The sequence below is a fragment of the Xyrauchen texanus genome, chromosome 28 (assembly GCF_025860055.1).
Source record: "Xyrauchen texanus isolate HMW12.3.18 chromosome 28, RBS_HiC_50CHRs, whole genome shotgun sequence".
NCBI lineage: Eukaryota > Metazoa > Chordata > Actinopteri > Cypriniformes > Catostomidae > Xyrauchen > Xyrauchen texanus.
This window is the reverse complement of record NC_068303.1, coordinates 17,954,857-17,971,179: the sequence shown is the minus strand read 5'-3', so window position 1 is coordinate 17,971,179 and position 16,323 is coordinate 17,954,857. Positions and strand designations below refer to the sequence as shown.

The following is a 16,323-nucleotide window of genomic DNA, read 5'->3' as shown; positions in this document are numbered from 1 at the left end:
CACTTTCCTGTAGAATCTCTTGCTGTACTCTGTATATATATATCTTGAAAGTTCTGCTGAACAAACACTACAGATCGCAAATGTGATGTCCTTATCAGAAACTTTGAAGAATTTCCACGCCGCTGACATGATCGGCCTTTGTTTGGTAGCGCCGTGATAAGGGCTAGATCGATCCAGAGTGAAATCTGAGCACTGAGGGGCGGGCCGAGGAGGTATATATTTTCGGCTCATATTTTCGGCCTTTTTTCTCTTTCGGCCGAAAACCGAAAGTGCCATTTTCGGCCGAAATTTCGGTGCATCCCTAATATTAATATTTAAAGATGACTATGTATAATTATTTCATCAATATTTATTGAATTTATTGTTATATGATGGTCTTTCTCAGCAAATATTTTTAAATACAATTAATTGCGATTAATTAATCGGGACACCATGTAATTCATTTGATTAAAATGTTTAATTGATTGACAGCTCTACTTGCGATTATTCATTTAGATTAAAATACTTTTTGTTGGACAACTGCATGCCATATTCTTTATGTAGGCTACACAACAAAAACAAGCTGAGAATTGTTCCTGAATTGCTTTATTACATAAAAGATTAATAGGTTATACACAGAAAGTGTGCAACACATAAATACTAGTTTGTCGATTCTGATATGTTAATAGACTAATTTAAAAAGATTTTCTGATTGTCTATTGCATTCATGCACACAACGGACCAAACATTTTTTTAAATAGAAAATCTCGACACTGCGGGAATATGTCTAAATTGAATTATGTAATTGGCATGTGTCACGATTAGTTAATTGCAGCAACTGTAATTGTAACCTCTATTATAATTTTTTATTTTTTTATTTTTATTCATTGTACAGCCCTACCTCTGTGTTTTATTTGCATCATCTGATAAATTTGTTAATGTTCTATTCTAGGCCTAAGTATACATATTATTGCATTAAATATAAGATCAGATTATTCAGATTGAGAACTTATGTTAGTAAATTGATTGCATTTAAGTATTTTTGTTCTTTAAATATGATTAAAAAACATATGCCCTCATAAAAGTAAAATATGCTCCTCAAATTCAAATCCAGAGTGCAAAAATAACCCCTTAACTGAAAAGTTCATCTCTGACACTGACTTTGACCTAGAAACACATTTTAAGTTTAATGCACTAAAGTAACAAGGAAAGCATTCAAATCATAATATCAGCCAACATTTAATTATTATATCTTTGCAACAGTTTGCAGTAGAATCATAATTATATCATTAGACAGCAGAGACATTGCTTGTTTACTTTAGTACATGAAACACCAAATGTTTTTCGGGGTCAAAGTGACTCAAATGGAGCCTGTCACAAATAATAGCATTAACAACAAATGCAACAACAACATTATTAACAAAATTATTGAAATATTTATAATGAACTTTATTTTTGTAGTCTAATTTAATTATCTTATTATTTATTTATTGTGTCAAAATGCTGAAATAAAGCAAATATAAAAAAATTGGTTATCTGACACTTAAAAATAACCAATAATAATAAAAAAAAAGTTTTGGTCGTAAACCTTACTTTGTCCATTCAATGTGCATATCTCATTAGTCTTTTGCATAGGTCTATTTCATTAAAACATCTCTGCTTACACAAGAATTGATGTCCACAATGCCCTGTTATGACACCTAGCTAATTGTTTACTCTAAAACATTCCTCAAGGCTTTCCAGTGTCATATTCTGGAATGTTTTGAGATGGAGATAAATAAACTCTTTTTATACTTGACCAAAGTCACATTTTTGTGTCCTCTGTTTCTCTCCAAATTTCTAGCTAGAAGAAAATGTATTTGTATAACATGCATCACCTATAGTTGTTTCATGGGGTTGTGAAAATCAAATACTGTGACAGATTAAATTAACATCTATTCTCCCCAATCATAACTAATCACCATCAAATGATTGAAGATCTGAATGACCTTCAAGAGACTCTTTATCCGTGTCTTTAGGGACCAGGCATAGAGATTACGTGTCTACCAACACTCAAGTCTAACTGTTTACATAACTGCTCAACTGTGTTGGCCAAGGTCCTTGCCTCCAGTATAAAAAGGGAGGCCGTGAAGACATGGTATGTTTATAGTGGAGCTTTCGTATGGGGGAGGCTGTATGAAGCATGTTGCCCTCTTAACATAAGCTCTTTTCTTAAGATAGTGCTTATACACACAGCCATCAGCTGCTCATAGGGAACCATTTTTCTTCTCTTAGAACAGTTATGGTTTTATTTTAAGGGGAAGTTCACCCAAAAATAAAAATTCTGTCACTTCTGAGTTAGGCAGAATATTAGCCTTAGTTACCATTCACTTTCATTGTATCCCTTATGCGATGAATGTGAATGGTGACTGAGGCAAGATTCTGGCTAACATATCTCGTTTTGTGTTCCATGGAAGAAGCAAATTTCTACTGGTTTGGAACCACATGAGAGTAAATGTTGTTGTAAATTATAACAGAATTTTCATTTTGGGGTGAACAATCCCTTAAGGGACCGAAAAGTAACTATAGATCAATACTTGAGAGGGAATTTCAGTTGAGAGCCATCAGGGGCATTTAGTCCAGTGGAGCATGTTGATGATTATGGCGATAGTGGCTCTCTCACAGGTTGTGGGCACAATAATGCAGGCCTTTGTCAATGCAACTTACATAATGACTCCTGCAGTCTGAAGTTGATAGCACAGACATTTCATTGCAAAGAAACCATGGTCACAGGCAATCCCAGGAAAGGGGGAGCACTGACTGAAGGACAAATGTAAGCTCTGTTGTAAAACCTAGTGAGCTAATTCAGTGTACTGCCTACATACTCTGCTGAAAAACAACAACAGCGCATCTGGTCACCAGCATATGTTGTGTTTTAAATGCTGGGGACCAGATATGCTATATGCCACAACATGGGATGCTTGTGTGCTGGTGTTCCAATAAGGCCGGTGGACTACCTTAACCAAGACTTTCTTGGTTAACCAGAATTACCAGAAAAATCATACTGGTCCACCAGATAGACCAGCAATTAATCTGCACTAACCAGCCTAGATAAGCATGGGAATTGCATGGTGGTTAAACTGGTATTTTGTGCAGGGTAGGCAGCTGTCTTTTAAGGCAGCATCCTAACTGTCATGGAACCTCATAAGTGACTGATTTGGAACTCTCTACAAAGACAGCAACACCATGCACCACATAAATAGTTCACTGTATGGGAGACTTGACTCCCCATATACTCCCCATAGACATCTGACGTCTGAATTTATAGTTCCACCTGAATAAAAACTCTGTAATGCATACAACATTATATACAATTGGGTTAATAATGATCCTGGATAAACATGTGTAAAAAAAAAATAAATAAAAAAAAAAAAAAGTAAATAGTGACGGTCTATAAATGTAGATGTGGATCTTGAGCTTTTCAAGATGTATGCCTAAAGGAGAATCAATGAGATTCATAATTTGTGGGCTGATTTGGGATAAAACTTTTCCATGGGCTATTACATTTTAGTGCTCTCATTTGACTTCTTAAAAAGCTATCTCTCAGAGCTTTGCTTTTCGTACCTGCCTGCTTTTTTTTCTCTCCTGCTTACTCTTTCAGTCTCTATTTTCCTCTAAACACTGAAGCACTTTGTGTCAATATGTTGGGTTGGAGTACTCCTCTTTGTCAAGCCCAACATTCCTCACATATCTGTCTATCCTCTGGTCCAGAGAAGGGTGATCTAATCGAAACAGGAGGCAGTTACGGGGAAAGAAGCTACGCATGCTGGCCAAGCCTGCTGACCAAAGTATCTATTCTGTTTTTCAATATGGAAGTTGGTAGTCAGTTCTAGATGCCTCTTAATTGGCTAGAGAATGGGTTACGTTTCTCCTATACCAGCGTAATATGCAAAGTCAATTATAAGCAAGTTAATTTGCTTATTAAAAAAGTATAGGCTAAAGTATAGGCTAAATACTGTAGCACTATCTAAACATTGCTGTTTATTTGAGTATCCCAGCCAGCTGACACGCCAACATTGGCTCAACCAATGGTGTGAGTTTGAGGCAGGACTATCTGTTTGGCTGACCAATAGTAGATGGGGGGGATTGCTCAGAAAATCTGTTAGAAAACAGTCAGTATTTTTTCAAATTCCATTTGGTGATGCTAGTGGCACTTCAGCTTCAATACTGCTTACTATTGAGAATGGAAGTCGCAATCACAGAATTCGGGAAAACAGACTCGTGAAAAGAAGCCATGAATTTTGATGGCTTAACAGAATAAAACATAAGCATGGTTTGAAGCATTATTGGTGTATTTGGTATTTGCCAACAAAAAGCCTCATATTTTCCTAAGCAAGCTTTTTGAAAACTTTGAAAATGCCTCCACAGTCTGACTAATGTATAAGAGGTTAGCATACAATGACGTTTCTCCACATTTTTTTATTGGACAGTCAATTATTTGTTTAAGAATATTTTTATGTTTTTTGATTACAAGGGACTAGCCTATGAAAATGTGAAGGTAATCTGTTTTCAGGGTCCACACTAGTATGGTCTTTATGAATTAGACAGACATGGTTTCTTCTAAAACCAGAATGACTGATTAAATGTGTCTTCTCTCAGACTTGGTGACCAGTTCTACAAGGAGGCCATTGAGCACTGTCGCAGCTACAATGCCCGTTTGTGTGCGGAGCGCAGCGTACGCATGCCCTTTCTGGACTCTCAGACGGGTGTCGCTCAGAACAACTGTTACATCTGGATGGAGAAGCGTCACCGAAGACCAGGTAGCAAATTCTGCTCTCCCCTTAATGACAGTAACATTAATAAGGAGATGGGGTGTTCTAGCATAAATTTGTCATTATGCATATAATTGCCCCAAAAGTATTTGGAAACTTTAGAATGTATGAATGTCTTTGCATTCTTTAAAAAAATATCACCAAGTGGCATTTATTTTTTACAGAAATGAAGCACAAATACACTTCAAGCTAAAACTTTCACAAAAAGAAGTTTGTTTGGTTTCAAATGATAAAACAATAGATATATTGTTCTAAATTAACCCAGAAAAAATATTTGGACGCTTTCTGGTTGTCACATGTTCAACCTGTGATTATTCTGTTAGGACACATTTGTGAACTTGATGGGAACTGACTTCATACATCCACTAAATATCACCTTGAGACCAATTGATTAAAATACATTACAAAAATGGCTCAGATAAGTAAATTTAGTTTTGAGAAAAGGATTGATATTTGGTTATATATTGCAAGGAAATTCATACATTTTAAATTAAGGATGCACCAATACCACTTTCTCTTCCGATATCAGAAAACTCAGCATCGGCCGATGCCGATCTGATACCAGTGTTGTTTTTTGCATAATCAGTTTAGAATATCTTTACATTATTGTGTGGAATTAATTGGGTGTGCTCTTTAATACACCACCACCATGGAGTGGTGGTGGTGTAGTGGCTAAAGCACAGGGCTGTTAATCAGAAGGTCAGAGGTTCTAACCCCACGGCCACCACCATTGTTTCCTTGAGCAAGGCACTTAACTCCAGGTTGCTCCGGGGGGAATGTCCCTGTAATAATTGCACTGTAAGTTGCTTTGGATAAAAGTGTCTGCCAAATGCATAAATGTAAATGTAATACGTAAAGAAACACAAACCTCTAACTACACATTATTTCAATATAAATGTATAGCTTATTAAGAAACACTTTATTATTAACTAGTATACTGTATAATGTAGCAGCAAAATTAACAGTAATTCCAGTATAAATCATCAGTAGACATTTTTTTTTTTCAACTTGTATCTGGACTTTAAAGGATTCAGATCTCTTTTTGTTCAATTTAGTTGTAAGAGATCAGCTCACTTTTCATTCACATGTAATTTTTTTATTTTATGTTTATTTTTTTCCAATTCAACTTAAATATTATCATTTGTAATCAAATAATAATATATTATAATAGTAATGTATAGTAATATATCTCAATCGTGCACCTTTAACTTTTAAACCCTCACGCTTTTATTTTAACATTCTTCAGGATGTCCTGTATGTGTCTGTTTGTAGGCAAGTTCACAGTAGTTTAATTCGCTTCTTATGCAAATTCTGGTCAAATGTATCTCCTGTGCCGTTCTAAATGCATATTATAAGTGAACCGAACTATTGAGAATCTTCATCTGAGATGTGGTTCGTTAGTAGCGCTCAAATAAAGCGCACTGCGTGAAGACAAAAAATAGCCACAAGTGTGTGTGTAAACAGAGCAGCGCCATTCACTGACTGATGCGCTGGAGCTGCGCTTGCATTTTATATATTTACTTATTAAACACAGACTTTTTGATTCACAGAGCTATTGCACTTCTTCAAGTGGTTTTGAATAAAATGCACGAGTCATATGAACTACTTTAATGGTGTTTTTATGGTTCTTTTATGTCATTTTTTTGAGCTTGACACTGACAGTAATGAACATGACCAACACACAGTATCGGATTTGGATCGGGCTCGTCGGGCCGATACCCGATCTGTCTACAAGCTTTAGTATCGGATCGAATACCGATCCAGGATTTGGATCGGTGCATCCCTATTTTAAATGCTGCTTAAGTGTCCAAAAGGTTTCAAATAGGCTACTTTATAGGGCCAATGTAAATTGCTTTCATGTTCATGTATGTTAAATGTAACTACACTTTGGATGGAGAGATTTTTAGAGTGTTGTATTGTAGTTTGAAAGTTCAATGATGGCAAAGTGCATGATGTCCTGTCATTCCAAATTTATTTCTGATCTCACCACAGGAATTTGGATAAGTTGGACTTTGGCACTGTACACATCCATCTAAGCCTCAATTAAAATCCCTCTTAAAATCTAGCTTTGTTTAAGAATAAAGGCTAATATATTTAGTTGTAAAACAGATAGTACAGAAAGCACAATACGAGTGTGTTGTTGATTAGCATTACAGTAATACAATATACTGTTTAAGGGACGCAACACTGTAGATTTCTGCTTGTAACACTTAACCACCAAATGGTATTGTTTTACAATGTTATACACTTTTCATTGGAATAAGGTAGAAGACACCTGCATTGGCATATTGTTTTTTAGAAAAGACAATAGCCGTTCCACAGCATTCCTTTCCTTATTAACACTGGCGATATCTAGACATACAGTGGTTGCCAAAAGGAACAATATGCCTTCCGAGAACTGGACACAAATAGAGTCAGAGTTTCGCAAGTAGTAAAAGCTCCATAGCCACACCCTACACTTTATGGTAAACCAGTGTTTATTGAATGTTTTTATTCAGGGTTTTCTTTCTTTCTCTCTCTCTCTCTCTCTCTCTCTCTCAATTTCTTTCTTTTACTGTTAAGAGACAGGACAAATGCATAACTGAAACCATGTGGATCATTGATCTGTGTAACTGTAAAAGGACCATGCTGTAACTACAAGCAACTAAAAGCAGATTGTTTGTTGGGCAATCAAAGAAAATGGGCCTGTGAACACCCCTGATGATTTTCATCCAAGCTTTGCAAAAGGGCACTTTTTATTTTTATTGTGCATCATTTGCACCACTAAAAATGGAATTTGGTCACATTATTACTAAAGTATGGAAATATAACATATATTGTGTGTATTTATCATATATAAAATGCTATCTATAAAATTAGCGCTAGCCAGGCAAATTAGTCTTTTTATTCAAAAAATGTCCAAAATGTAATTTCCACCACAGAATGCAGTCAAATACAATGCATGATACAATACAATGCAGATTTGAGATTGGAAATGAAAATTCTATTATGTTGTAAATGTACATGTAATTTCAGAGTAAATATGAAAAACTACACTGTTGGACATTGTTAGTGGACAAATTAAATGAAGTAGTGAAAGTGTGAAAATGTTTATTTTTTACAGTTAATTGCCTAAAAGTACATTCAAACAAAGGATAAATTGCTTAAGTAAGTTTCTTGTTCAATTTACTTATTAAAATGAACTAAAGCAATTAAAACATGTAAAATAAAAGTTTACTTTATCTATTTGAGATTGGACTGCATTAAAGTGATAGTTCACGCTGACTACAACCCCTGGAGTCGTGAGTTCGAATCCAAGGCATGCTGTGTGACTCCGGCCAGGTCTCCTAAGCAACCAAATTTCTAGGGAGGGTAGAGTCACGTGGGGTAACCTCCTCGTGCCGCTTGGTGAGTTGTGCGTGGATGCCGCGGAGAATAGCGTGAAGCCTACTCACATGCTATGTCTCCGTGGTAACGCGCTCAACAAGCCATGTGATAAGATGTGCGGATTGACGTCTCAGACGTGGAGGTAACTGAGGTTTGTCCTCCGCCACCCGGATTGAGTCACTACACCACCACGAGGCTGAGAGCACACTGGGAATTGGGCATTCCAAAATGGGGAGAAAAAGGGGAGAAAAAAAAAACTGTGATATTGTAGGAAGGCGTGTGGGCAAGGATTCTAAAAAAGTCTACATCTAGAGATGCAAGGGTGCGCCTTATAAATGCAATTTAAGATTTTACATTGATTAAATTGGACCCCCTATAGGTGATATAGTGTTGGTCTTAAAGACACACCCACCTGCTGGCAATGCCAATCAGAAGATGGGGACACAACCCATGTTTTTTGGTGGTGTGTTAAGATCCAAGAATTTTGGATGAGGGTTCAGAGTTTTATGTGTGATTCATTGGGCACTCAAAGATGGGCACTTTAGGCGATTGGGCAGTCATTAATATAGGGGATAAATGCATAACAAATTGGGTCCTAGCCAGTATTATGATCGGCAGACAGATTATTCTTGGGGATGGAAGTCGGTTGGAGCACCCTCATTTCAAGAGTGGTGCACAGCGATGGGGAGGGTAGCATCATTTGAGGAAATGTCATGTAGAAGGCTAGGCAACTTAGATTCATTTAATAAAAAAATTTGGCAGCTATTTGGCCTTTTTTGAGGGCTCTCTGGGATGGGCAGTGGAGAGAGAAGTGTAGTTTTAAATGTGTGTTTTTATATATATATGAAATTATTTATATATATATATATATATATATATATATATATATATATATATATATATATATATATATATATATATATATATATATATACTAAAGTAGTATATACTAATAGTATATATATATATATATATATAATTTTTATTTTTGTGTGTGTATACTGAAGTGTGACCACAGGGATGTTTGCTAAGGGGAGGGTGGGGTTGGATATTGGGATAATATTGGGAATAAGGGGGGTTAAATGTTGATTCTGTGAATATATGATTTGCTTTTCTGTGTCAATAATTTGAATCAATAAAAAGTGTTAACTGAAAAAAAAAATTGTTCTTCTGTTGGTCCAACTTAAATTAATTAAATAAACCTTAGTAAATTGAGTTTGATGAACCTAATGAAGTTTAGTTAAAACTGCCATAATACATCAGTTTGACCTAATCCAATTAAACTATGTTGGCTCAATGAACCTGACTTAATCTGTAATGAAATTACCTGCAAAAATACTTTTTTGAATGTAGATAGGGCATTTGTGTGAGTTAGACTTATCAAACTGCACACATTGAAGGCTCAGAAATGGTAAAAATGACATTTTGATTTAAAGTAGAGTGCAAATAATACTATGGGATGAATCACTAAACAGATGCGCTACATTTGTATCCTGTATTTCAGCATAAAAACCGTGGGATTTGCTAATCACCTGCAATCCAGTTTAACGGCACTATGTGCACTTGAATGGCACTATGCTGTGTAGACACGCATGTAGACACCTGGATCCCAGTGCCCATAGTTGAAGAAACACCTTTATAACCATGCATATACTATTGAATCTATATCTGTCAATAGAAGAAAAACAAGCATATTTAAACCCTGCTACTATCTGTGTGTTTGCAGGGTTGGCAGCAGGTCAGATGTACACCTACCCAGCGCGTTGCTGGAGAAAGAAGAGGAGACTTCATCAGCCAATTGACCCTCAGCTTCGCCTTTGTGAACTCCGACTTGGTGAGATAACGACTGCCGTTAACAGAGTGATTTCTCTCAGACTTGTAGCACTGTACACATTGCTTTTGAATTCTTTCTTTCTCTCTTTTTTCTCTCTGTCCTTGATTCTTTGCTCTGAGGTCATTTAGAGGCTGTAGAACTGGCCCATCTGGGTCTAATTATCCTTCTCTGTCTCTCAGTTTCTGTGCCCTGACCGGGCCCCTTTAATCATTTGGCCATGCAGCATTAGAATGTAAGTCTAGGGGACTGATGGGGCAGTACAGAAGGGCTTGAGGAACTCGATAAAGGTGAATAAAGGCCTGTCTGTGTCAACAAGAAAGCCACTCTATTATTTTCTTAGCTGACCCTGAAAATATAATCGCAGTGCAAGCAATATAAGAACCTCTGCCCTTTTTACTTGGAGCTCAGCCAGCATGAGTTCAGCAAAAACCTGTGAAAACAACTCTAATTTAGGCCTCAGATCAGTGTAACCTGACTGGTTTCTGACAATGCAGATATCAGAAAAAGGACTTGAGTGACAGAACTAAAGAAATTGTTCACCCAAAAACGTCTATGTTACTATTGTAACCTCCATTCCCTGATGTAGGGAACGAGACGTTGTGTCGAATGAAGCGACAATAGGGGTCTTTCTTGAAGGCCTTGGTTACCTCTGAACTTGAGAAAAGGCCAATGAGAAATTGGCAGACAGAATTTGCATGTCCCTCCCCCATACATACGGGTATAAAAGGAGGGAATCGTGCATCTGTCCATTCAGGCCACGCCTTTTCGCTCTCTATGTTTCTCACATAGAGTTAAAGCGGCTGGGGCCATTTAACGCTATAACACGCATCGGGGAAGGCGTTCTTTTCCAACTCCTATTCTTTCAGGGGGAAAAGACCCAGAGGAGACCACATCCTGCCCAGGCTGGGGGAGGTTAAATGTGGCGAATACGTCACATGGGTTTTCAGGCCACATGTGGAAGTGGTGCGGGGGTAGATCCTACTTGGCGAGGGAGGAGTTGCTATAAACAGGGGACTGCCCAAGGGAGACGTGGGTCCGCCGGCAGGGAAATACACACAGGGGGATTAATTAGTGATGGCCAAACCCTGTGGAGCACCTATTGCAGTACAGAGTAGTTAGTACCCATAGTAGATCTGGTCAGGAATTCGTAGACTAGAGGTCTAGGGAGGAAAAACATCCAGGGAGAAGCAATTTTAGTGGACTCTCCTGGGAGAAAGTGCGCACGTGATCGCCTCAGTGAAGGGGAAGGGCGCTATATGCAAGCGGAAGACCCGGTCAGCCGTTCCGCATTACCGAGTTCTACGTGCTCGGACCTGAGAAAATACAGGACAAGACCGACTCAACCCTGAGATTGTAGAATCTCGTAAAGGTATTGGGTGTTGCCCAGCCCGCCGCCCTGCAGATGTCTGCTAGGGAGATGCCGTTGGCCAGTGCCCACGAGAACGCCACACTACTCATAGAGTGTGCTCGAACTCGCAAGGGGGCGGATATGGCCTGGGTCTGATGCGGGCGTTGACGACCCAGTGGGCAACCTCTGTTGGAGACAGCGCCCCTTTTCACTGTCTGCCACAGCAAAAAAAGAGCTGCTCAGAACATCTTTAGCTCTGCGTGCTGTCCACATAGATACGCAAGGCACGCACTGGACACAACAACGATAAGGCTGGGTCTGAATCCTCCTGTGGCAGCTTCACTTGCAGGTTCACTACATCTGAGGGAGTCGTAGGAAACTTGGGCACGTAGCCCGGTCGAGGTCTTTGAGCATCTGACGGACCGGACTCCAGACAAGTGTCGCTGACAGAGAACGCTCCCAGGTCCCCAACACTCTTGATGGAAGCGAGCGCAATCAGGAGGGCCGTCTTCAAGGAGAGGGCTCTAAGCTCGACTGACTCTAGCTGCTTGAAGCGGGGTCTCTGAAGGCCTGAAAGGACCACAGAGAGATCCCATGAGGGGAGCAGGCATGGCCTGGGTGGGTTCAGCCTCTGGGTGCCTCTAAGGAACCTGATGATCAGGTCGTGCTTCCCTAAGGACTTGCCGTCCACTGCATTGTGGTGATCCGGCATGGCTGCAACATAGACCTTCAAGGTGGAGGGGACAGCTTCTCCAGCCTTTCCTGCAGACATGAGAGTACTGACCCCACTGCGCATCTCTGCGGGTCTTCTGATCATGAAGAACACCAATTCGCGAACAAGTAAGTACAGTAAAGATGCCTGGTAGAGGGAGCTCTGGCTTGGTTGATCATGTCTACTACAGCAGGTGGTAGGCCACTTGGATCTTCCGCAGCCCATCCAAGGGCCAGACATGGAGGTTCCAGAGTTCTGGGCGTGGATGCCAGAGGGTCCCAAATCAGCTGGACCACCTGGGGGTGGAGCCTCCACTCTCCACTGAGTTGCCCTGTCACGACAGCGCATCTGCTGCCATGTTGAGGCTGACCGGGATATGAGTGGCGTGCAGCCACCTGAGTCGCTGCTGACTCCAAAGGAGGAGATGGCGGGCAAGTTGGGACATATGATGAGAGCGTACACCGCCTTGGCGATTTATGTATGCCACCGTCGTGGTGTTGTATGAACGGATCAAGATGTGCTTGCCCTGTATCAGCGGGAGAGACCTCCGCAGGACAAGAAGTACAGCCAACAACTCTAGGCAGCTGATGTGCCAACGTAGGCGCAGTCCTGTCCAGGAGCCAGCGGCTGTGTGCCCGTTGCACACGGCACCCCAACCCAGTTTAGAGGCATCTGTGGTGACCATGACACATCTGGACACCTCCTATAGGGGGACTCCTTTCCACAGGAAACCGAGGTCTGTCTAAGGGTTGAATATCTGGTGGCAGAAAGAGTTGATAAACACACGGTATGTGCCGCGGCACCATGCCCATCTCGGTACTCTAGTCTGAAGCCAGTGCTGAAGCGGTCTCAAGCGGGCATATTCAAGGACGACAATGCCAAGATTCATTGGGCTCAAATTGTGAAAGAGTGGTTCAGGGAGCATGAGGATTATTTTCACACATAAATTGGGTACCACAGAGTCCTGACCTTAACCCCACTGAAAGTTTTGGGATGTGCTGGAGAAGACTTTACTGAGTGGTTAGACTTTCCCATTATCAGTACAAGATCTCTGCCAAAAATGAATGCAACTCTAGATGGAAATATATGTTGTGATGTTGCATAAGGTTGTCGAAACAATGCCAAGACGAATGGGCACCGTAATCAAAGCCTAAGGTGCTCCAATGAAATATTAAAGTATGCAACTTTTTTTGTTTTGACCAGTCAGTGTATTTAGTGAGAGATAAGAATCACTTTGCTAGTACTTTGACAACATTTTTGAAGCTTGAAAGCCTCAGTATCCATTTATTGTAGTTTCATGGAAAAAGAATGACCGGTACAATTGTTCAGATTGGTGCAAGAATTACAGATGTGACCTCTACAAATATGTATTTTTGTGGTCCACAGAAAAAGATAGTCATAGGGGTTTGGAACGAAATGGGGTTGAGCAAATGATGACAGAATTTTCATTTTAGGGTTTACTATTGTGTAACGTTGGAACTACAATTACACACATACCTCACCTCCCGAGTCAAATGACTGCACTACAGAGCCATTCAGACAAATTATTTTGGCATGTTTTGCAGTTCAGTTTTAAGGTATGTGATTTCAAGAGTCCTGGAACTGTAATGTTTACACTATAGTTATAGCAGGACATAGTTCTTACATTTCCTGTCTAAAACTTGTTTGTGTTGTACATTTTTGGTATGAGTGGTGCTTACCAAACGGGTTCAGTGTCCAATATCCCATCTAAGTCTAGTTCATAACGACAAGCAGGCATCCATGCTTCGAATATAAATCTTCTAATACAGTCTGCAGTGCTCTTTCTCTCCACAACAGATGTGGCATGTAGAACAGTCCCTAATTCAATAAACTGATTCAATCAGGCTATTTTGTGTTTTATATAATCACACCAGGAATAAACCACATGACAAAATACTTATAACAAAATACTTGCATCACAGTAAACTAATACATTCATTATTTTCTTCATCTGCCATATGAAATTGACTATTCTGTGTGGTCCTGCAAAATTCTTAACATGCCTGTTCAGCTGCAGTATCAGCCATTGGCGTGATTTAATGGTGTGCATAAATATTGCTGTGCGATGATTTAAACCTTATGATTTGTGTCGGTAGATATCAAACTCTCTTGTTCTACCAATCATGATAGGCGGCTGGAAGTGGGGGATGGGCGGATGCAATCAGCCCCTGACTTGCAGTCTGTGCTATTTTCAGCTCCTCTCCCGGGGAAGAGTATGTCTCGACTCAATCAGAAACAAAGAGAATAAAGACAAGGACAAAGATTCATGCAAACATTTTCAATCAAATGTATACAGCAGCTTAAACACATTTTGTAGGTTAAAGAGTATGAGTAGGGGGTATCTCTCAGCAAACACTTGATAGGGTCATCAAAAGCCACTGCCTTTTGAAGCACTGTAACTTCACAGAAATTAGAGATATGGCTATAAATTTAAATAACTGCAAAATCAAAGTACATAAATCAGGGTATTTGTACATGTTCTAGTTATAATGCAAATACATATTCAGAATACTAGTAACAGCATTATGTAATTGGGATATGTGTAAATGTAATCCGTTACAGTTACAAAAAAACAAAGTAATCAGATTACCATTACATTTGGTAAAAATTGGGATTAATAGCAGGAATTTTTCATTTATAACAAAAGAAACAACAGATCATTGTGTTCTTATATAGAGAATGATATAGACCGCTGCTTGCTTTGAAGTGCCACTCACTGTCGCATGCGCAAATAATACCTAATATCTCACATCACTACTCTGCTCTCGAGGCAAACGAGGTCAAATCATTAAAAGGGCTGTTCATTACAATGACCACTGGACGAAATCTACTATATTCCTGGAAAATTCGACATTCTGCTTTCATTTTTCAAGGACCCAATATAATTTAAACAAGCATTTGACGATAAGACACACATGAAACTCCTGTTAGCTAGGCTAAGTGTTCCCTGATAGTTTCACTGTCCGAGTGTCAGTCGATGATTTCTCGGAAGCAGGAATAGCTGCCTATTCTGTGACGTGAATTGTGCATCATTGACAATTCGATAAAAAGTAACATGTTCCATATTGAAATGGAGAAACGACCACAAATGGAAAAGAGTCTTTCTGCAAGACAACTAAAAGTTACGCCCAGGCCTCGAGTTGAGGGGGGATGCGAGGGGATGCCACCCCAATTGTTGAAAGAAAAAACAAAGCATTTTTGCATTTAACCTTGTAAAACCACCATCCCCCTCTTCAACTGTGTCATGTATTACTTAGAACTAATAATGCAAGTAAAATATTTAATATTTAATTTCAACACGTTTGATCAATTACAGACTTTAAATAAGGGCGATTAGCCGGTCAGAATTCGATTTTGACATGTATGATGTTGACAGATTTCTATAGTTGAAATTCCTCAATCAGATCTGAACACTTGTACAGTTTGGATATATGCTGACAGGGTGATGCTTTAGTCACTCAATCTGGCAACCTTGAATGCATGAGCTCTCTCTCGACTGCAAAAAAAGATACTTGTTTTACAATGTTTTCAGAAATCAGCATGTCGGAGTTTACGATGGGTTGATTGTCCTTCCTAGTGTTCACATAAAACTTACATCACAAGTTTTAAAATGTTTCGCACTTTCCAACATGGCCAAGTAGTAGATTGGAGTACAAAAATGTGTCTGCAGTGGTTGAGTGACCTAGAAACTTTTTCATGGTAATGGCGTGGATATTTTTCACAACATTAATCAGAAAATACAATAACAGGGTAGCAGGTGCATATTATGGACATGTGTCCGAAGGGTCAATGAAGTGACGCTCATTTTTGTCCAGATCTATTATATTAAAAATATATAAAAAATGCAATTCACACAAACCATTGACTTGAATACACCCCTTCTATGATTCACTTTTTTCAGTTGCTGAGTTTAAAGTCATATTGATATTTTTTATGGGGCCTACAGTAAATAATGTCATAAGTCTCATTAAAATCTGAAATTCCTGCAAAAAGAAATGTTGGCATGACCAGTGCAGAATAATATTTTATTGTTATTTCTTAAAAACAAATAACAGTGAAACTGTTATTTGTTTTAAACTATGATTCATATTTTAAAATGCTTTTGTCCACCAAATCAAAATCTTTGGGTGTAACCAACATGTAGGTAGACATTTTGTTGTTTATGTTGACCATAAAAACTATAAAACAGTAAAACAGTGTTTTGTCATTGTTTAGTTTGCTGAGACTATTTAGAATAGACGGGCCACTTATA

General features: G+C 39.0%; 1 protein-coding gene across 5 annotated transcripts in view; it reads left to right on the top strand.

The window, feature by feature from the left end:
- LOC127622175 (zinc finger protein DPF3) overlaps positions 1-16,323 on the top strand; it is a 51,599-nt gene that overhangs the window by 10,348 nt on the left and 24,928 nt on the right. For all 5 annotated transcript variants that reach the window (XR_007967953.1, XM_052096154.1, XM_052096155.1 and 2 more), the window contains exons 2-3: positions 4,618-4,778; positions 9,883-9,990. Coding sequence is in view for 4 of the 5 variants with exons in the window: in XM_052096154.1 (XP_051952114.1) it covers positions 4,618-4,778; positions 9,883-9,990 (269 nt within the window). In the remaining variant the exon portion in view is untranslated. The remainder of the gene's footprint in view (positions 1-4,617; positions 4,779-9,882; positions 9,991-16,323) is intronic.